General features: G+C 39.6%; 1 protein-coding gene across 1 annotated transcript; it reads right to left on the reverse strand.

The window, feature by feature from the left end:
* Window positions 1–4,852: 4,852 nt before the first annotated feature.
* Window positions 4,853–13,603, reverse strand: LOC311063839 (uncharacterized protein; the record flags this gene model as incomplete). Its single annotated transcript, XM_084083448.1, has 5 exons — window positions 13,522–13,603; window positions 11,069–11,167; window positions 9,591–9,692; window positions 6,118–6,265; window positions 4,853–4,907 (listed from the first exon to the last, which is right to left on the reverse strand). The coding sequence occupies exons 2-5, from the start codon at window positions 11,133–11,135 to the stop codon at window positions 4,853–4,855; spliced, it is 372 nt and encodes a 123-aa protein (XP_083939574.1). The 5' UTR covers window positions 11,136–11,167; window positions 13,522–13,603.
* Between the last annotated feature and the right edge of the window lie 9,313 nt (window positions 13,604–22,916).

Consider the following 22,916-nt stretch of genomic DNA (forward strand, 5'->3'; position numbering starts at 1 on the left):
TGTGCGTGCGCTCTCTGCTCTCACTTTAACTGACAGGGGAACAACTTTGTTCCCATATCCTATTGAGCTGCAGTAATCTGATCACTGGTCAGTCAGTCTATCATAGCAGCACTTGATTCTTGCAACAAGAGCCCCACGGACTTCTGCTTCTTTCACACCCACAGGCGGAATACAGAGAACAACGATTTGTTGTGTATAAGCTTGTCTGGCACCTAGTTGATCGAGTTGAGAGAGCAACGTAGCACATGTAGCCAGTAACAGAACGGTCATTTCAGCGAGAGGCAGGCATGCAGCCAATACACAACGACGATTGTGCAACACAATGGGAACAGTGGGGTGCTAGACCAGCGCCAGTCGGGGAAAAAATAAATAAAAAATAGACCAGCGGGCGGCGAGATCGACAAGTCGAACGCTAAATAGTGGGGGGACATCCGGTGCCTATGGTACGTGCAACACAAGACAGCACGACCAATTTGTTTCATCATCGGAATATTATCATGATATATTTTGTCATGATTATTGCATAGAATTTGTTTTATATACAGCTCTACAATAGAACAGGAAAAAATGAAAGAAAGAGAGAGAACATAAAACGTACTGAGGTGCGGGTGGTCTTCAGGTTCCTGTTTAATAGAAATGCCCCTGGCTGAGTCTGGAGAGTTCATCTTCACCTGCAGTCTGGACTCCACACACTGGTCTGAAATGAAGGAATTGAATAAGGACTGCACTGTTGAATAAGGACTGCACTGCACTGTTGTTTACATAGGGTCTAGATTAGATTAGAACAGTGGTTCTAAAACTGAGGTACGGGGACCCCCAGGGGTCCTTGAGGGGGTTCCAGCAAAATGTACAGCATCAAAATCAGTGCAACCTGTTTAAACCTATAATACGTAGGTGATCTGAAAATAGCAGATCTACAAGGTATTGAATAATGATGCATCCCGATGAGACATATTGGGCACTATTCACTAAGCTGTTTACGCCCATATTTTTTACGTAAATGAATTTACACAACTTCCCATGTAAATAGACTGATTCATTCATCTTTTTTGACGGTGAATTTTGCAGGAGGCACGTTCTTTCTCACGTCTGCTCTGAGACACTTACATAGGACCAAAGCTTGTGTATGTCATTAGAATGCCTTATTCTTCATGAAAAATCAACTTTTCAGTATTTAGAGCTGAATCAATGTTCCCTTTAAGTGTTTGCCGTTTTTGTAAAATTGTGATTTAACAATAAACTTATGAAGTATACACACTATATAATTTGAAGAAATTAGGAGAAAAACTTTGTCAATTAAAGGTGAGTTTGGAGCTAAACTGTCAATTTGCATTTGTACATGTTTGGAGAAGTACGGGCTTTACTGGTGACATTCCAGGACAATCGGGGGGGGGGGGGGGGTCTATTCGATCAAATACATCTATGAGAGTCTTTATCTAAAGCTACTATGGAGCTGTTGTTTGTGTTTATGATCACGTCATAACAACCTAACAGCTAAGACTAATAGATTTATGTTCCAAGTTAACTTAAATTAGTTAATAAAGACAAATAGATTAAACAAGACGTGATCCGTTCATCTTAAATGTTATAAACAGATGAAAGCCAACATGAATGTGTTGATCTTTACCTGCTGTGTTTCAGTGGTTGAGCTGCTAACAAACGTCCTCCTGCTGCTTAACGACGACACTGTTTAGAAACGACACGTTTAAGTTTTCTTTGTACTTTACTTTTATATAAATCTATGGTATTTCAAAGTGTCAACAACAGTCAGTCAACACACCATGTTGTTTTCACTACTGCATTGTGGGTATGTTCTTCTTCTGACGAACACTTTGTCTAGACGCCAGTTGGTGTATAGCTGCCCCCTACTGTTGGTCTCGGGTACTGTCCATTGTTTATATACAGTAACAGTAGAGTACTATGTGACCTTCCAGACCTGTAAACAAGAGAACATACATCTAGGAGTAAAGCAGTTAATCCAACTAATCAAATTAAATGAATATAAAAATAACAATTGTTAATCATTAATTTGATAAATTAACCGATTAATAGTCAATCGCTATTTTGGATATGTCATTATAGGCAACATCTTCCCACAAATTTAAAATACAAAAATATTGAAAATAGCAGATCTACAAGCTCACAACATGTCACAGTGTAATGCGTATTGAGCTTGTAGATCAACTATTTTCACGTCTTACACGACACAGACATAGGACTGATGTTGTCAATCAATTTGTTGAGAAGTAAAAACATATCAAGAAAAAAACAGCTCCTAATTATTTGATTAATCAGAAAAGTAATCTATAGACGAAATTGCTTAGAAAGTCATGGATAGTTGCAGCCCTACATCCATCAAAGCTTTCATCAGTGCACATTGATGCTGCACAGGTCTGATCACATCTCATAGAATACAGTACCATGTTACAGGATGCAACATATGCCTTGTATTAAACATATTACCCATATTATTTTCAAACTACAATATGTAACTATATCAATATGTCTATGATAAATTCAGACTGTGACAAAGTAAGATTATCACAAGTAATTTCAAAGCAATGTATGTTCCAAATAGGAACAGGAAACAGATCAGTAAGATAGATTGATTCCAGTGGATAAATTGCACTGGATCAGGCTGACCTAAAATGGTGTAACTAATCATGAGATTTCATAACATTGTTGACCAAGATCTGTCTGCCGATATTGCTCTGTTGGTTTATTAACAAATGTTATATAGGTTCACAAAACATCTACTGATGCACAAACTTGGACACATCATCAGTGTTGTTTCCTGAGTCACTGGGTGTTTCAGGTCTTGCAACAGACACCCTCCTCCAGCCGTCTCGACCGAGGCTGATCAGACACCGGCATGTGTCCAAGTGCCATGCTACTGCTCCCACTGTCTCTTGGGGGCTTAGGGTAGCAGGTAAGCTGAAAGCAGGTGTTGGCGACACTAGGAGGCTCTGGGCACTGTGGGGTTGCCTCCGGGCCTGGCTCCTCCTGCATCTGACCAGAAGTGACTTCTGTGCGTTGTGTCGTCGTTGCCGCTTTCAAACATCTCATTCTGCCTTGATGGATTTCTAGACCCTCTTGAATGTTGCAGGTTTTACCTCAGTATGTAGCTTGCTTTGGGTTCTTCCCCTCAGAAGAAGTGGTTAGGGCTGCCAACCCTCTCCATCCCGGGTTGCCGTCTCTCCGGCTGTCCTCTGTCTCTCCAGATGTCAACACACTCTTCGTGGTCGCCACCCACTGGTCACTGGTACTCCCAGAGTATTTCAGTTAACAAAACATCTACTGATGCACAAACTTGGACACATCATCAGTGTTGTTTCCTGGAGTCACTGGTCAACAGTATACTTCCAGAATTGCATACAGTTGCTTCCTGTTTAATCTTTTTTCCTTATGTGTTCCTTTCTTCTATATTCTTTCTCTATTTTAAACTCTTCCTGTAACAGTAGATGTTGAGAGCTTGTACAAAGAATGATCTCACCCACTCTTTTACATCTGTAATCATGTGACACTAAAGTTGATTCTGAATTGTGCCTGCAGACTAAATTCTTCCACACATCCCAAATATACTGCTCAAAGAAATGTAGGGAACACTTTGATCCCTTAATTATTTTGAATTTTCATGAACTGTGTATACACTGCTATCAAAAACTACTCAAAAGAATTAAGGGATAAATGTGTATTTTGAGCAGTGTAGTAATGTTAAGAGATCATAGCTTGTATTTCACTTTCTTCATAATAATCCATTAGGCTTATAGCATAATGATAAAACATCTTGCACATCTGTGTGTGCTATAGGGCTTTGCACAGGCTTTAATTTACTATAACATCACACATCATGCAATACGACTTAATAGTGATCATAGTCATTACATTAGGTGTAATTATTAGTCATAGATCATAAAAAATACATCCCTCAGTTTACCAGCATATAATTAAAATAATTGAAATGGTTTGATTGATTGATTGACATACTTTACAGACCTTAACGTCCCCTCCATAGTATATCATGTACAGTATACATCTGCTGCTATGCTCACAAACCTTTATATCTTATCCAAGGTACTATGTGTAAATATGTAGATCATTTGTTTGTCTTTGATTGATCTCTCTCCCCCTGCCGGCCCCCTTCTTCTTCTTCCTTTCATTTTATCTATGGAAATAAAAACAGAACTTGCACAAAAACTAATTTCAACCCCTTTTTTATTTCTGTAGTGTAAACCTGTTATGTGACAATAAAGCTGATTCTGATTCAGATTCACGTCACAATTTAATAATGTAATACAACTTAATAATGATCATAGCTATTTCATTAATTGTAACAATTACTGTCATAATTCATAAAATATACATATAGAAAGGTAATTGAAGTGGTGCCCCATTCATTGCACATGCACACAGCACAATGACATCAAATCATGGTATAAAAACTCAAATTCTGGAAAAACAGTCCTAGATTATATGATCAATATGGTTAACATGGCCATTTACATTATAAATAAATACCACCACAATCATTTGGAATACCTTTAAGTAAAAGAAGAAAGAAAAAAAGTTACCGTTAACACTAAACTTTTTTAGATTGTAGTAATGTTTTAAAATAAGAAAAAAAAAAGAGATGGAGAATGACTCCACAAGATGAGTCCTAATGGAAACTTCTATTGACAGGAGCATTATAAATCTCCATGATAGTTTTGCTTGTCTATCCAACTCCCTGACAACATAGAGCTGTTTAATTTGATCCTCCCAGTGAGCTGATTTATAGTGGAACGTTTTTTTTCTCTCCCTTGGTGTGAATGCACCGATATCTTTTCAGAGCACTTACCTGACTGAAATTTTATCACACTGTTAACACTGTTACAAGAGCTTTCTCCAGCGTGGACACACTGGTGTGTCTTCAGTTGGCGTGATTCACGGAAACTCTTGTCACAATGATTACAATGGAAAGGTTTTTCTCCAGTGTGGACACGCTGGTGTCTCTTCAGGTCAAATGAACGACTGAAACTCTTGTCACAATGTTTACAATGGAAGGGTTTTTCTCCAGTGTGGACACGCTGGTGTGTCTTCAGGACATATGAATGACTGAAACTCTTGTCACAATGTTTACAATGGAAAGGTTTTTCTCCAGTGTGGACACGATGGTGTCTTTTCAGGTCAGATGAATTAATGAAACTCTTGTCACAATATTTACAAGGGAAAGGTTTTTCTCCAGTGTGGACACGCTGGTGTGTCTTCAGATGCCTTGACTGAAAGAAACTCTTGTTACAATGTTTACAGTGGAAAGGTTTTTCTCCAGTGTGGATACGCTGGTGTTTCTTTAGGTCATCTGACCGACTGAAACTCTTTTCACAATGTTTACAATGGAAAGGTTTTTCTCCAGTGTGGACACGCTGGTGTGTCTTCAGATTACTTGACTGAAAGAAACTCTTGTCACAATGTTTACAATGGAAAGGTTTTTCTCCAGTGTGGACACGCTGGTGTGTCTTCAGATGACTTGACTGAAAGAAACTCTTGTCACAATGTTTACAGTGGAAAGGTTTTTCTCCAGTGTGGATACGCTGGTGTTTCTTTAGGTCATCTGACCGACTGAAACTCTTTTCACAATGTTTACAATGGAAAGGTTTTTCTCCAGTGTGGACACGCTGGTGTGTCTTCAGATGACTTGACTGAAAGAAACTCTTGTCACAATGTTTACAGTGGAAAGGTTTTTCTCCAGTGTGGATACGCTGGTGTTTCTTCAGATGACTTGACTGACTGAAACTCTTGTCACAATGTTTACAATGGAAAGGTTTTTCTCCAGTGTGGGTACGCTGGTGTGTCTTCAGGCTAGATGACTGAATGAAACGCTTGTCGCAAAGTTCACAGTGGAAAGGTTTTTCTCCAGTGTGGACATACTGGTGTCTCTTCAGGTCACCTGACTGACTGAAACTCTTGTCACAATGTTTACAATGGAAAGGTTTTTCTCCAGTGTAGACACCTCCACTTGTCTCCCCCCAATCATCACTGTCTTCAGTGACTTCAGTGTCAGATTCAAGTTCAACTTCAGAGCAGTGTGAAGAGATGTGTTCATCATCAACTTCACTTTTCACTGTTAGTAATGTCAACATTGATCCATCAGACTCCTCTGGTCTTTGAAGTGTCTCCTCCTGTTCCTCTTTAATGTGTGGAGGCTCTGGTTCCTCCTGGAGCAGACTGGGGCTCCTCTTCTGCTCAGGAAAATCCTCCTCTTTACACACAACCATGTGCAGGATGTCTAGGAGCAGGAAAATAACATGATAGTGAACACTGGATTCCTAAAATGTATATCTATTGTTCTATCTTCCATGTACATGGCTATTACCTACTAAGACAGACAAAACAGTTACTAAATAAGTACAGGTTGTTACAGGTGGTTCTGGAAACTCTAAAGCAGGCTCGAAAGTGTTCACAAGATTATAGAAAAATCACACCCAGTGTTTAGAGAGTGGTGCCTTTCATGAGTTCATTTCATTAAGCTATTATTAACCTTGGACTGCTTTAAAATAACTTTATATTGGCAGAAACGTCTTTTAAATATTTTAACTCACTTAAGTCTTTTTACTAATTGTAAGTCTTTTTACTAATTGTAAGTATTTTTACTCAAAAGTGTGTGTGTGTGTGTGTGTGTGTGTGTGTGTGTGTGTGTGTGTGTGTGTGTGTGTGTGTGTTGCACTCCTGCTTGTGTATAATTAGCGTAACTGGTTGCATCTTTGTGTTGCAATCAGCCGCAGCTGTTGAGGCCGTGCTCAAACGGACGGACGGACGGACGGACGGACGGACAGACCCACACGCAAAGTCAGTCCTTGGAGTGGCTAGCACCACTCAAAAATACATATTTTAAAAAGTAACCTGAATCAATATATTTAGTTATATTACCCAACAAATTAATTACGGTGATAGAACAAATATTTAATTCGAATTATTAAAAGATGTTTTCTGTGTTATCCTTTTAGCCTAAATGTTTTACTGTACCTCCAAGCTGTTTACCTTGTTTGACTGATAATGTATTAAATCAATCAATCAATCAATCAATCAATCAATCAATCAATCAATATGTGAGCTCTGATTTGGGAGTAAGTGAGGCTGTAGGCCAAGCTATATACAACTGGATGTGTCTGTATGTACAGTATGTATGTATGTCACCTCCAAAGTAGACCAACCATAGCTCATGCCACTAAGTGCATGACGTTATGAACCAGAAGCACCTCCAAACACAAAAGCTTGACATGTCAGGTGAAAGTTAATGGGTCGTAGTTTAAAATGTATGTACACTTATTCTCATGACCTGACCCTGTACAGTATGTCTAGAAATTAGTCTGTGAATCTGTCTGTGTGTCTGGGGCTAATTTCACAAACCATTGTTCCGATCAGCGCCACATTTATTGTGCATGCTGCCAATTGGTCAAGCAAGTTTTTTTCCACATCTGATAGAATGCGCTGCAAGTCCTGGTCATTATATTATTCCGTTTTATTATCAAAGTGCAGACTGTAAGCTTTCAAGTGACGTGCCATGCACTGAAATCTGGAAATAGTTGAAGAAGATATACTTATTTTAATGTTGTTAACCACTTAAAGGACGACTTCACCCATTTTCAACCTGTCTTCATATAATTGAACCTCAATAATGCTCATGATAATATGGCAACATTTTTGTCAACTCAGTCTGTGTCTCAGAAGAGGGCTGTGGACAGTTCAGAAACCTGTCTACCAGTGACATCATTGATGGGGAATCCAAGCTAATAGAAACTACAGGCTTTCTATTGCTGGAAAGTTAGCATGCTATAATGGAAGCCATTGTTCCCACGTTAATAAAAATAAAATAAAAACATATTGAAGAAAAACCAAGAAACCTTCCTAATGATGATGTCACTGGTAGATGGATTTCTGAAGTGTCCACAGACCTCCTATGAGACACAGACTGAGTAAAAAAAAATTACACCATTTTATCAGGAGCATTACCGATGATCTATTATATGAAGATAGGTTGAAAATGGGTGAAGTCGTCCTTTATAGACCAGCTGAAATGACTTTTTGCAACCATATCTTAACGTAATTCCCAGTGAAACAGGAGCTGGGTGTCTCTGAGCCAATCACAGATGAGTTTTCCAGCTCAATATTTATAACAGTCACACAGCGAACATATATATTAAATATGTGATCTAAATATGCTGCGTTGCAAACTGCAACAAGGCAGTGCTGAATCAAGTGTATGTTACAGCATTGTCTATTTCTCACCTCAAATGTTTTTGGAAACATTTAATATACTGTTTATAACATAATTAATAACACACCATTCGGCCATCTTCTTTGCTCAGATTGAGTGGCACTGTCCTCTGGTATGTAGCATAGGCTGATGAATCATAGCTGTTTGAAAGACTACTTGACAAGTGCTTAATATAATATGTTAAAATTGGTTAGTACCCGCCGATTAGAAAACCCAGCTCATTGGCATGGTTAAAAGTGTCTGCCCTGAGATTGGGAGGTCAGGGTTCAATACCCCGGCTGGGTCATACCAAAGACTATAAATCGGATGCAATGTCTCCCCGCTTGACACTCAGCATAAAGGGTTGTATTGGGGTAAGTCTCTGTGTACATCATGGCTCAGGGAAGTAATTAAGATTGGAAAAATTCTCAACAATTATAAATATATAATTGTTTTGGCATCTATTGCCAACTATGTCCCCATTACGACCACGGATATTCTCTGAAAGTGTGAACAAAATTCTTAGTTAAAGGGCAAGACCACTTTGGTAGAGGTTTGGGTTGTGTAGTTACCAAAATGGTCTTGCCCTTTAACTAATACTAATGTTGAGCAGGGTCGACTCTGTACTTGGTCCTTTCTCTTTTCCCTCTACACCAAATCTCTTTGTTTGAAGATCAGCATTTTATCAAATACCCCCCAGCAAAGGGATGCTAGGGTTGAAGTGGATACGCCTCAATGCAACAAGCTTCTAAAAAGCTTGTCAAAGATCTGTTATCTCACAAAGAACAGACCCATTTCTAGACCTCTCACCCCCTACAGAGGCACACCATAAAATGAGTTTTCATATTTTTCACCTACTACACAACTTTTACCATGCATGTCAGGCTTTCATGTGCTTCTGATTCATGACGTCAAGCACTTAGCGGCTTGAGCTGTGTGACAGACAAACCCTGTAGTCCAGGGGCCAAGCCAGATTTTGGTACCACCTAAGGTGGCTGTACATATTTTGTATTTTTGTATTCCTACATGTCTCTAGTTTATATTTTGGTATGATACATCTTCCAATTCAGTAGCTTAATGACAGTAATCACTCTAAACCGGCTAATGTATCCGGTAGGACAAACCCTGTTCTAAATGCTTTGGTCTACGGCCACTCTGTAGAAAAATGTACAATTTGGTGCGTTTTTTCTTTTGTATTGCATTTGTGAAAAAGAGGACGTGCTTTTGTATAATGTAATGAGAATGAAACATGTTAAAAAGGAATATTGAGCGATATTTAATGATGGCTATGAATATCCGGATATTATCATTGTCATTATATTTTTTGCCAAGATTATCGTATAGTAACAATACGTACTGAGGTGTGGGTGGTCTTCAGGTTCCTCCTGTTTTATAGAAATGTCCCTGGCTGAGTCTGGAGAGTTCATCTTCACCTGCAGTCTGGACTCCACACCATGGTCTGAAATTAAGCAATTGAATAAGGACTTTAATAACAGGAGACCTAGTGGTGTCAAGAATAACAATAATATTTGCAGATGCTAAAGACAAAATAGCCTAAGCCCAACTCTCCAACATATGAATCTTGGGTGCAAATATTATAGGATTCATATTAGGGAATCATGCTTAACTCATTCTGTGCCAAGTAAATAAATGAATAATGGCCAGTAGTGCGATTTCTCGTTTGTCTTTGTTTTTTATCAGAGGAAAACAAGGGAGGCAAGTTACAGACGTTTTCCCAAATCGAATAACAAGGAAGCGAATGGTGACTAAGATTTTGCGATCACGTGATCTCCTGTTTCTTTGCGTGCCTGAGAGTGAAATGGCGGATCACAGGTTGGGGAACAGCGCCATCTAGCGTAAACACTGAAAACACTGATTGCCCCAAAATACATCCCCAAGTTACAACTAATGTTCACAAGTAGGGATGGGATCACATAACCAGCCTATATGTGACCTCTGTGAGGGCAGTGATCAAAGTAGGACTGCTCAATTAATCAATGTTTTTTTATTTTATTTTGACTTTGGCTTCTTACAATTACGAAAAAAACATCCATTATTTTATGGACCCGACAAACCTAAAATGCTGTTCTAACACAGTATAGGCGAGATGTCAGCTATACTCCATATGAAATATGAAATCTAGCCTAGCTGTAGCAGCCTAGAATAAGAAACATTCACCTAGATGAATAAGGAATCCATGATCACACATGCCACGGTGCACTTTGATTCCAGAGGTTTGATATGCTTTGTGCGTGCGCTCTCTGCTCTCACTTTAACTGACGGGGGAACAACTTTGTTCCCATATCCTATTGAGCTGCAGTAATCTGATCACTGGTCAGTCAGTCTATCATAGCAGCACTTGATTCTTGCAATCCGAGCCCCACGGGCTTCTGCTTCTTTCACACCCACAGGCGGAATACAGAGAACAACGATTTGTCGTGTATAAGCTTGTCTGGCACCTAGTTGATCGAGTTGAGAGAGCAACGTAGCACATGTAGCCAGTAACAGAACGGTCATTGCAGCGAGAGGCAAGCAGGCAGCCAATACACAACGACGATTGTGCAACACAATGGGAACAGTGGGGTGTTAGACCAGCGCCATTCGGGGAAAAAATACATAAAAAATAGACCAGCGGGCGGCGAGATCGGCAAGTCAAGCGCTAAATAGTGGGGGGACATCCGGTGCCTATGGTACGTACAACACAAGACAGCACGACCCATTTGTTTCATCATCGGAATATTATCATGATATATTTTGTCATGATTATTGCATAGTAAAAAATGCATATTGCGACAGCTCTACAATAGAACGAAAGAGAGAGAACATTAAACGTACTGAGGTGCGGGTGGTCTTCAGGTTCCTGTTTAATAGAAATGTCCCTGGCTGAGTCTGGAGAGTTCATCTTGACCTGCAGTCTGGACTCCACACACTGGTCTGAAATGAAGGAATTGAATAAGGACCGTGGACGTTAGGGTTCCATGGCTCTACTTCCCCTAAAACATGATCATTGGGTATTATTATTAGTCCCGGAACAGTATTATTGAGGATATAGTCAATCCTGGGAAGAGCTGTCTCTGGTACTCGTCCAGGCTGCGTAAACACTGGAGAGTCAGCCTCGATGTATGATTTTATTTCTTGTTATGTATTTGTTGTGTGATATTTGTATGTACTCTATGGACCCCCTGTGTGCCTGGAATAAAGTTTGAATTGAATTGAATATTAATGACGTCACCGACTAATCCTTGGCATATTTATCCTAGTGGAAGCGTTCGCTACACATGTGTTTTTTGTTTATGTTTTTTCACGGCTCACGCTACTCAAACACTAGCGGGATTATTATTTGTGTCATTATAAAAAATATAAATGATATATGATTAGCAGTCCACTTCCTCCTGTTGGTACGGATGGATTCAAATTGCATCGTTCCGTACCCGAGTACGCATGATCCGGATCCGAGACTACCTCCGGAGGTGGTCTCGGGTACGGTACGGTGATCCGTTTCGGGGAACGATACGCAGCGTTCACACTATCACAACATCAGCCAAGTGGTCCAGGGTGCGCACCCGGGACCATAGTGTGAATCCGCCCTAAGTCTCATTCCAAGAGGACAGCACTGGCTGGCTTTCCTCCGTGGTGGAAAACAGTCCTCAGGCACTGCCTGGGGTGTGGTGGGGGGAGATAATTAACGATTCTGTCCCTCCCTATCGGAACTCGAACGGCGCTGAGTCGGCTCTAGTTGACCTTGCAACGTTTGGCGGTATCTCTCGTTGTTCAAGTCCACTAAAACCTATAATACTTTGGTGATCTGAAAATAGCAGATCTACAAGGTATTGAATAATGATATATCCCAATGAGACCCGTTGCGCAAAATTCACTAAGCTGTTTACTCCCATATCTTTTTTACGTGAAGTAATTTACACATCTTCCCATGTTAGTAGTCTGATTCATTTATCTTTTTTGACTGTGAATTTTACAGGAGGCACGCTCTTTCTCACGTCTGCTCGGAGGCAGACTTACATAGGACCAAAGCTTGCGTATGTTATTAGAATGCATTATTCTTCATGAAAAATCTATTACAATAGTGACAGTTTTGTTCCCTTCTTTTCAGTATTTAGAGCTGAATCAATGTTCCCTTTAAGTGTTTGCCGTTTTTGTAAAATTGTGATTTAACAATAAACTTATGAAGTATACACGCTATATCATTTGAAGAAATTAGGAGAAAGCCTTGTCTATTAAAGGTGCGTTTGGAGATAAACTGTCAATTTGCAGCCCATGAAAGACAGGGAAACTATCACATTAACATTACTGTGGACAGAGTAAAGATCCTACTGGTTTACAAGATAAGTTTACACCTCATTGCTTATTATGGAGATTAACCACAGTAATGCTATAAAACACTGATGTAGCTATAGGGTTACAATGATAATAGTGACGTCAACAACAACATGCTACAAAACAATGTATATCAATGTCTTGCTGCTAATGCTGTGGAGCTACAGCCTTATATAAAGACTCTCGTAGATGTATTTTATCGATGTTGACATTTTTTTTTTTTTATCTCTACGAGAATCTTACTTAGATTACCCTGGAATGTAAGCTCCAAAGCCCGTATTTCTCCAAACATGTACAAATGCACATTATAAGGTGTTTACCCGGTTGCCCCAAATATTAACTAAGTGTTCGGCCTGTTTGTGCAATGTATTAGTCCACATTCTTTAACAAAGAAGTGTTTTAATCCCGTTTGTGGCTGATCGCCATTTTTTCTCCTCGTATACTTTTGGTTTACATCCAGTGTAATTCCGGCTTTCACCGGATGCGCCCCCTCACTAACGCCCATTGATAACCTCCGACAGACTCGTCCACAAAGGGGATTAAAAAACTTTTTGTTAAAGAATATGGACTAATACATTGCACAAACACGACGGACTGCAAGTTAACATTTGGGGCAAGCGGGTAATCACCTTATATTTTGCATTTGCACATGTTTGGAGAAGTACGGGCTTTACTGGTGACATTCCAGGACAATCGGGGGGGGGGGGGGTCACTAAGAGTAAGAATACTAAAAAAAGGTCTCGATCAAATACATCTACGAGGGATTTTATCTAAGGCTACTATGGAGCTGTTGTTTGTGTTTATGATCACTTCATAACAACCTCACAGCTAAGACTAATAGATTTATGTTCCAACTTAAATTAGTTAATAAAGACAAATAGATTAAACAAAACGTGATCCGTTCATCTTAAATGTTATAAACAGATGAAAGCCAACATGAATGAGTTGATCTTTACCTGCTGTGTTTCAGTGGTTGAGCTGCTAACAAACGTCCTCCTGCTGCTTAACGACGACACTGTTTAGAACCGACACTTTTAAGTTTTCTTTGTACTTTACTTTTATATAAATCTATGGTATTTTAAAGTGTCAACAACAGTCAGTTAACACACCATGTTGTTTTCACTACTGCATTGTGGGTATGTTCTTCTTCTGACGAACACTTTGTCTAGACGCCAGTTCAGTTGGTGTATTGCTGCCCCCTACTGTTGGTCTCGGGTACTGTCCATTATTTATAGACAGTAACAGTACTATGTGACCTTCCTGACCTGTAGACAAGAGAACATCCATCTAGGAGTAAAGCAGTTCATCCAACTAAGCAAATTAAATGATTATAGGAAAAAAAGGGTCTTAATTGTTAAATAATAAATTAACCAATTCATAATCAATAGGTCATTCATTACAGGCAAAATCTTCCCACAAATGTAAAATCCAAAAATATTGAAAATAGGATAAGGATAATTCCTTTTAATAGGTCGTTCATGAAAGTCCTTGCGGTCTTGTTTCCAATGAGAACCTGTGAGCAATTAGGGGTTAAGAGTCTTGCTCAGGGACAAATTTCATTTCATCGACACATATGCTGGCCTGGCCTGGAATCGAACCTGGGCAACCAGGGCCTCTGGCTCCATATGTTGGCCTGGCCTGGAATCAAACCTGGGCAACCAGGGCCTCTGGCTCCCTAGGCGGGCTCACTAACCACTCAGCTATGGCCGCCCCCAGCTTGTAGCAGATCTACAAGCTCATGACACGTCACATGTTTTGAGCTTGTAGATCAGCTATTTTGTGTGTAAGTCTTACACGACACTGTTGTGCAACATAATATAACATAGGGCTGATGTCCTCAATCAATTTGTTGAAAAAAATAAACAAAGAAAAAAACTATTACAATTATTTGATCAGAAAAGTAATCTATAGACAAATTGCTTAGAAAGTCATGGATAGTTGCAGCCCTACATCCATCACAGCTTTCATCAGTGCAAATTGATGCTGCACAGGTCTGATCACGTCTCATAGAAATGCAGGATACAACATACACTAATATGTTACAGGATGCAACATATACCTTCTATTAAACACGTTATTACCCATATCATTTTCAAACTATGTAACTATATCAATATGTCTATGACAAATTCAGACTGTATGGTATATTCAGACTGTGACACAGTAAGATTATCACAATTATTTCAAAGCAATGACTTTGGCTATTGTACCAGAATGTTCTGGGAAACAGGAAACAGTTCAGTAAGATAGATTGATTGTAATGGATGAATTGGACTGGCTCAGGCTAACCTAAAATGGTGTAACTAATCATGAGATTTTGTTTTATTGTGTGCCAAGATCTAAGGCCACAAGGTATAAAAACACACCCACAATCCTATTTCATCAGTCCTGTCTGCAGGTATGGCTCTGTTATATTGACAAATGTTATATAGGTTCATAAAACATCTACTGATGCACAAACTTGGACACATCATCAGTGTTGTTTCTTCCAGTTAAGAGGGAGTTTTTCGTTGCCACTGTTGCAAAAATTGCTTGTTCAGGGTGGGATTGTCGGGTCTCTTCTCTACATGTAAAGTGTCTTGAGACAACTTGTTGTGATTTGACACTTAAATAAAATTGAATTGGCATAGGGTAGCAAGTGAGCTGTTGGCAGCAGGTGTTGGCGACACTAGGAGGCTCTGGGCACTGTGGGTTGCCTCCGGGCCTGACCAGAAGTGTGTCTGACCAGAAGTAACTTCTCTGTGTTGTGTTGTCGTTGCTGCTTTCAAACATCTCATTCTGCCTTGATGGATTTTTAAACCCTCTTGAATGTTGCAGGTTTTACGTCAGTATGTAGCTTGCTTTGGGTTCTTCCCCTCAGAAGAAGTGGTTAGGGCTGCCAACCCTCTCCATCCCGGGTTGCCGTCTCCGGCCGTCCTCTGTCTCTCCAGATGTCAACACACTCTTCGTGGTTGCCACCCACTGGTCACTGGTACTCCCAGAGTATTTCAGTTAACAAAACATCTACTGATGCACAAACTTGGACACATCATCAGTGTTGTGTCCTGGAGTCACTGGTCAACAGTATACTTTTAGAATTGCATACAGTTGCTTCCTGTTTATTCTTTTTTTTCCTTATGTATTCCTTTCTTCTATATTCTTTCTCTTTTTTAACTCTTCCTGTAACAGTAGATGTTGAGAGCTTGTACGAGGAATGATCTCACCCACTCAGTGTAGTAATGTTAAGAGATCATAGCTTGTATTTCAGTTTCTTGATAATAATCCATTAGGCTTATTAGCATAGTGATAAAACATCTTGCACATCTGTGTGTGCTATAGGGCTTTGCACAGGCTTTAATTTACTATAACATCACACATCATGTAATACGACTTAATCGTGATCATAGTCATTACATTAGGTGTAATTATTAGTCATAAATCATAAAAAATAAATCCCTCAGTTTACCAGCATATATTTAAAATAATTCAAATGGTTTGATTGATTGATTGACATACTTAACAGACCTTAACGTCCCCTCCATAGTATATCATGTACAGTATACATCTGCTGCTATGCTCACACACCTTTATATCTTACCCCAGGTACTATGTGTAAATATGTAGATCATTTGTTTGTCTTTGATTGATCTCTCTCCCCCTGCCGGCCCCCTTCTTCTTCTTCCTTTCATTTTATCTATGGAAATAAAAACAGAACTTACTAAACTAATTTCACCCACTTTTTTATTTCTGTAGTGTAAACCTGTTATATGACAATAAAGCTGATTCTGATTCACGTCACAATTTAATAATATAATACAACTTAATAATGATCATAGCTAATTCATTCATTGTAACAATTACTGTCATAATTCATAAAACATACATGTAGAAAGGTAATTGAAATGGTGCCCTATTCATTGCACATGCACACAGCAAAATGTGTCAAATATCAAATCATGATATAAAAACTCAAATTCTGGAAAAACTGTCCTAGATTATATGATCAATAATGGTTTACATGGTCATTTATATTATAAATAAATAACACCACAATCATTTGGAATAACGTTAAGTAAAAGAAGAAAGAAAAAACATTACTATTAACACTAAACTTTTGTAGATTGTAGTAATGTTTTAAAATAAGAAAAACAAAAGAGATGGAGAATGACTCCACAAGATGAGTCCTAATGGAAACATCTACTAACAGGAGAATTATAAATATCCATGATAGTTTTGCCTGTCTGTCCAACTCCCTGACAACATACAGCTGTTTAATTTGATCCTCCCAGTGAGCTGATTTATAGTGGCACGTTTATTTTTCTCTCCCTTAGTGAGAATGCACCGATATCTTTTCAGAGCACTTACCTGACTGAAACTCTTCTCACACTGTTAACACTGTGACAAGAGTTTTCTCCAGCGTGGACAAACTGGTGTGTCTTCAGTTGGCGTGGTTCACAGAAACTCTTGTCACAATGTTTACAGTGGAAAGGTTTTTCTCCAGAGTGGATGCGCTGGTGTCTCTTCATGTCACTTAACTGTCCGAAACTCTTGTCACAATGTTTACAATGGAGAGGTTTTTCTCCAGTGTGAACACGCTGGTGTCTTTTCAGGTCAGATGACGTAATGAAACTCTTGTCACAATTTTTACAATGGAAAGGTTTTTCTCCAGTGTGAACACGCTGGTGTCTTTTCAGGTCAGATGACTTAATGAAACTCTTGTCACAATGTTTACAATGGAAAGGTTTTTCTCCAGTGTGGACACGCTGGTGTGTCTTCAGATTACTTGACTGAAAGAAACTCTTGTCACAATGTTTACAGTGGAAAGGTTTTTCTCCAGTGTGGACACGCTGGTGTGTCTTCAGGTTATCTGACCGACTGAAACTCTTGTGACAATGTTTACAATGGAAAGGTTTTTCTACAGAGTGGATGCGCTGATGTCTCTTCATGTCACTTAACGTTCTGAAACTCTCGTGACAATGTTTACAATGGAAACGTTTTTCTCTATTGTGGGTACGCTGGTGTCTCTTCAGGTCACCTGATCCACTGAAACTCTTGTCACAATGTTCACAGTGGAAAGGTTTTTCTCCAGTGTGGACACGCTGGTGTATCTTGAGATGATATAAACGGCTGAAACTCTTGTTACACAGTTTACACTGGAAAGGTTTTTCTCTATTGTGGGTACGCTGGTGTCTCTTCAGGTCACCTGACTGACTGAAACTCTTGTCACAATGTTCACAGTGGAAAGGTTTTTCTCCAGTGTGGACACGTTGGTGTATCTTGAGATGATATAAACGGCTGAAACTCTTGTTACACAGTTTACACTGGAAAGGTTTTTCTCCAGTGTGGACACCTCCACTTGACTCCTCCCAATCATCACTGTCTTCAGTGACTTCAGTGTCAGATTCAAGCTTGACTTCAACTTCATAGCCGTGTGAAGAGTTGTCTTCATCATCATCACTTTTCACTGCTAGTAATGTCAACATTGATCCATCAGGCTCCTCTGGTCTTTGAAGTATCTCCTCCTGTTCCTCTTTAATGTGTGGAGGCTCTGGTTCCTCCTGGAGCAGACTGGGGCTCCTCTTCTGCTCAGGAGAATCCTCCTCTTTACACACAACCATGTGCAGGATGTCTAGGAGCAGAAAAATAACATGATGGTGAACACGGGATTCCTAAAATGTAAATCTATTGTTCTATCTTCCATGTACATAGCTATTACCTACTAAGACTGACAACACAGTTACTAAATAAGTAGATGTTGTTACAGGTGGTTCTGGAAATTGTGGCTCAGGAGGTAGAGCAGGTCGGCCAATGATCCGTGGGTCGGCGGTTCGAATCCCGGCTCCTCCTCCTGTCCACATGTCGAAGTGTCCTTGGGCAAGACACTGAACCCTACACTGCCTCCAATGATTCGGTCGGCGCTAGCTTGCCACCATTGGTGTGTGAATGTGGGAAAAAGTGGGGATGCTGGCGTCGAATGTTCGCCGCTCCACCTCCCAATGTCCCCTCCCTGAATGAATGAATGAATGAACCATTGTAAGAGCGCTTTGAGTAAGTTTGAGTACTTAGAAAAGCGCCATAAAAATGCAATTCATTATTATTATTATTATTATTATTATTATTATTAGCAAGATTATAGAAAAATACATATTTTAAAAAGTAACCTGAATCAATATATTTAGTTTTATTACCCAACAAATGTTTTACTGTACCTCCATGCAGTTTACAGTTTTTGACTGATAAAGTATTAAATCAATCAATCAAGATGTGAGCTCTGATTTGGGAGTAAGTGAGGCTGTAGGCCAAGCTATATACAACTGGATGTGTCTGTATGTACAGTATGTATGTATGTCACCTCCAAAGTAGACCAATCATAGCTCATGTCACGAAGTGCATGACGTTATGAACCAGAAGCACCTCCAAACACAAAAGCTTGACATGTCTGGTGAAAGTTATTGGGTCGTAGTTTAAAATGTATGTACACTTATTCTTATGACCAGGCCCTGTACAGTATGTCTAGAAATTAGTCTGTGAATCTGTCTGGGACTAATTTCACAAACCACTGTACCGACCAGCGCCACATTTCTTGTGCATGCTGCCAATAGGTCAAGCAAACAAGCAAACTTTTTTCAACATCTTACGCTGCAAGTCATGGTAATTATATTATTCAACTTATTATTAAAGTGCAGACTGTAAGCTTGACGTGCCATGCACTGAAATCTGGAAATAGTTGAAGGAGATATACTTATTTTATGTTGTTAACCACTTAAAGGACGACGTCACCCATTTTCAACCTGTCTTCATATAATTGGACCTCACTAATGCTCATGATAATATGGCACCATTTTTGTCTACCGAGTCTGTGTCTCAGAGGAGGGCTGTGGACAGTTCAGAAACCTGTCTACCAGTGATATCATTGATGGGGAATCCAACTAATAGAAACTACAGGCTTTCTATTGATGGAAAGTTAGCATGCTATAATGGAAGCCATTGTTCCCGCGTTAATACAAATAGAATAAAAAAATATTGAAGAAAAACTAAGAAACCTTCCTAATGATGATGTCACTGGTAGATGGATTTCTGAAGTGTCCACAGACCTCATATGAGACACAGACTGAGTAGAAAAAAATGACACTATTTTATCAGGAGCATTAGTGAGGATCTATTATATGAAGATAGGTTGAAAATGGGTGAAGTCGTCCTTTGTAGACCAGCTGAAATGGCTTTTTGCAACCTTATCTTAACGTAATTCCCAGTGAAACAGGAGCTGGGTGTCTCTGAGCCAATCACAGATGAGTATTCCAGCTCAATATTTATACCAGTGACACAGCGAACAAATATATATGAAATATGTGATCTAAACATGTTGCGTTGCACACTGCAACAAGGCAGTGCTGAATCAAGTGTATGTTAAGGCATCGTCTATTTCTCACCTCAAATGTTTTTGGAAACATTTAATGTACTGTTTATAACATAATCAATAACGCACCATTCAGCCATCTTCTTTGTTCAGATTGAGTGGCACTGTCCTCTGGTATGTAGCATAGGCTGATGAATCATAGCTGTTTGAAAGACTACTTGACAAGTGTTTAATATAATATGTTAAAATTGGTTAGTACCCACCGATTAGAAAACCCAGCTCATTGGCATGGTTAAAGTGTCCGCCCTGAGATTGGGAGGTCAGGGTTCAATACCCCCGGCCAGGTCAAGACTATAAATAGGACGCAATGTCTCCCCGCTTGAAAATCAGCATCAAGGTTTGGATTGGGGTAAGTCCCTGTGTACATCATGGATCGGGGAAGTAATTAAGATTGGAAAAATTCTCAATAATTATAAATATATAATTGTTTTGGCATCTATTGCCAACTATGTCCCCATTACGACCACGGATATTCTCTGAAAGTGTGAAAACAATGCTTAGTTAAAGGGCAAGACCACTTTGGTAGAGGTTTGGGTTGTGTAGTTACCAAAGTGGTCTTGCCCTTTAACTAATGCTAATGTTGAGCAGGGTCGACTCTGTACCCTCTACACCAAATCTCTTTGTTTGAAAACAGCATTTTATCAAATACCCCCCAGCAAAGGGATGCTAGGGTTGAAGTGGATACACCTCAATGCAAGAAGCTTCTAAAAAGCTTGTCAAAGATCTGTTATCTCACACAAAACAGACCCATTTCTAGACCTCTCACCCCCTAGAGGCACACCATAAAATCAGTTTTCATAGTTTTCACCTACTACAAAACTTTTACCAGGCATGTCAGGCTTTCATGTGCTTCTGATTCATGACATCAAGCACTTAGCGGCTTGAGCTGTGTGACAGACAAACCCTGTTCTAGAAGCTTTGGTCTACGGCCACTCTGTAGAAAAATGTACAATTTGGTGCAGTTTTTATTTTGTATTGCATTTGTGAAAAAGAGGACGTGCTTTTGGATATTATAGGAATATATATATTTTATATATATAGGAATATTGAGCGATATTTAATGATGGCTATGAATATCCGGATATTATCATTGTCATTATATTTTTTTGCCAAGATTATCGTATAGTAACAATACGTACTGAGGTGTGGGTGGTCTTCAGGTTCCTCCTGTTTTATAGAAATGTCCCTGGCTGAGTCTGGAGAGTTCATCTTCACCTGCAGTCTGGACTCCACACCATGGTCTGAAATGAAGCAATTGAATAAGGACTTTAATAACAGGAGACCAAATGGTGTCAAGAATAACAATAATATTTGCAGATGCTAAAGACAAAATGGCCTAAGCCCAACTCTGCAACATATGAATCTTGGGTGCAAAGATTATAGGATTCATATTAGGGAATCATGCTTAACTCATTCTGTGCCAAGTAAATAAATGAATAATGGCCAGTAGTGCGATTTCTTTTTGTCTTTGTTTTTTATCAGAGGAAAACAAGGGAGGCAAGTTACAGACGTTTTCCCAAAGCAAATAACAAGGAAGCGAATGGTGACTAAGATTTTGCAATCACGTGATCTCCTGTTTCTTTGTGTGCCTGAGAGTGAAATGGCGGATCACAGGTTGGGGAACAGCGCCATCTAGCGTAAACACTGAAAACACTCTTTGCCCAAAATAGATTCCCAAGTTACAACTAATGTTCACAAGTAGGGATGGGATCACATAACCAGCCTATATTTGACCTCTGTGAGGGCAGTGATCAAAGTAAGACTGCTCAATTAATCAATGTTTTTTTTAATTTTTACTTTAGCTTCTTACAATTATGAAAAAAAGCACCCATTCTTTTATGGACCCGACAAACCTAAAATGCTGTTCTAACACAGTATAGGCGAGATGTCAGCTATACTCCATATGAAATATGAAATCTAGCCTAGCTGTAGCAGCCTAGAATAAGAAACATTCACCTAGATGAATAAGGAATCCATGATCACACATGCCACGGTGCACTTTGATTCCAGAGGTTTGATATGCTTTGTGCGTGCGCTCTCTGCTCTCACTTTAACTGACGGGGGAACAACTTTGTTCCCATATCCTATTGAGCTGCAGTAATCTGATCACTGGTCAGTCAGTCTATCATAGCAGCACTTGATTCTTAAAATCCGAGCCCCACGGGCTTCTGCTTCTTTCACACCCACAGGCGGAATACAGAGAACAACGATTTGTCGTGTATAAGCTTGTCTGGCACCTAGTTGATCGAGTTGAGAGAGCAACGTAGCACATGTAGCCAGTAACAGAACGGTCATTGCAGCGAGAGGCAAGCAGACAGCCAATACACAACGACGATTGTGCAACACAATGGGAACAGTGGGGTGTTAGACCAGCGCCATTCGGGGAAAAAATACATAAAAAATAGACCAGCGGGCGGCGAGATCGGCAAGTCAAGCGCTAAATAGTGGGGGGACATCCGGTGCCTATGGTACGTACAACACAAGACAGCACGACCCATTTGTTTCATCATCGGAATATTATCATGATATATTTTGTCATGATTATTGCATAGTAAAAAATGTATATTGCGACAGCTCTACAATAGAACGAAAGAGAGAGAACATTAAACGTACTGAGGTGCGGGTGGTCTTCAGGTTCCTGTTTAATAGAAATGTCCCTGGCTGAGTCTGGAGAGTTCATCTTGACCTGCAGTCTGGACTCCACACACTGGTCTGAAATGAAGGAATTGAATAAGGACCGTAGACGTTAGGGGTTCCATGGCTCTACTTCCCCTAAAACATGATCATTGGGTATTATTATTAGTCCCGGAACAGTATTATTGAGGATATAGTCAATCCTGGGAAGAGCTGTCTCTGGTACTCGTCCAGGCTGCGTAAACACTGGAGAGTCAGCCTCGATGTATGATTTTATTTCTTGTTATGTATTTGTTGTGTGATATTTGTATGTACTCTATG

Source organism: Gymnoscopelus microlampas (genome assembly GCF_963454915.1).
Source record: "Gymnoscopelus microlampas genome assembly, chromosome: 16".
NCBI lineage: Eukaryota > Metazoa > Chordata > Actinopteri > Myctophiformes > Myctophidae > Gymnoscopelus > Gymnoscopelus microlampas.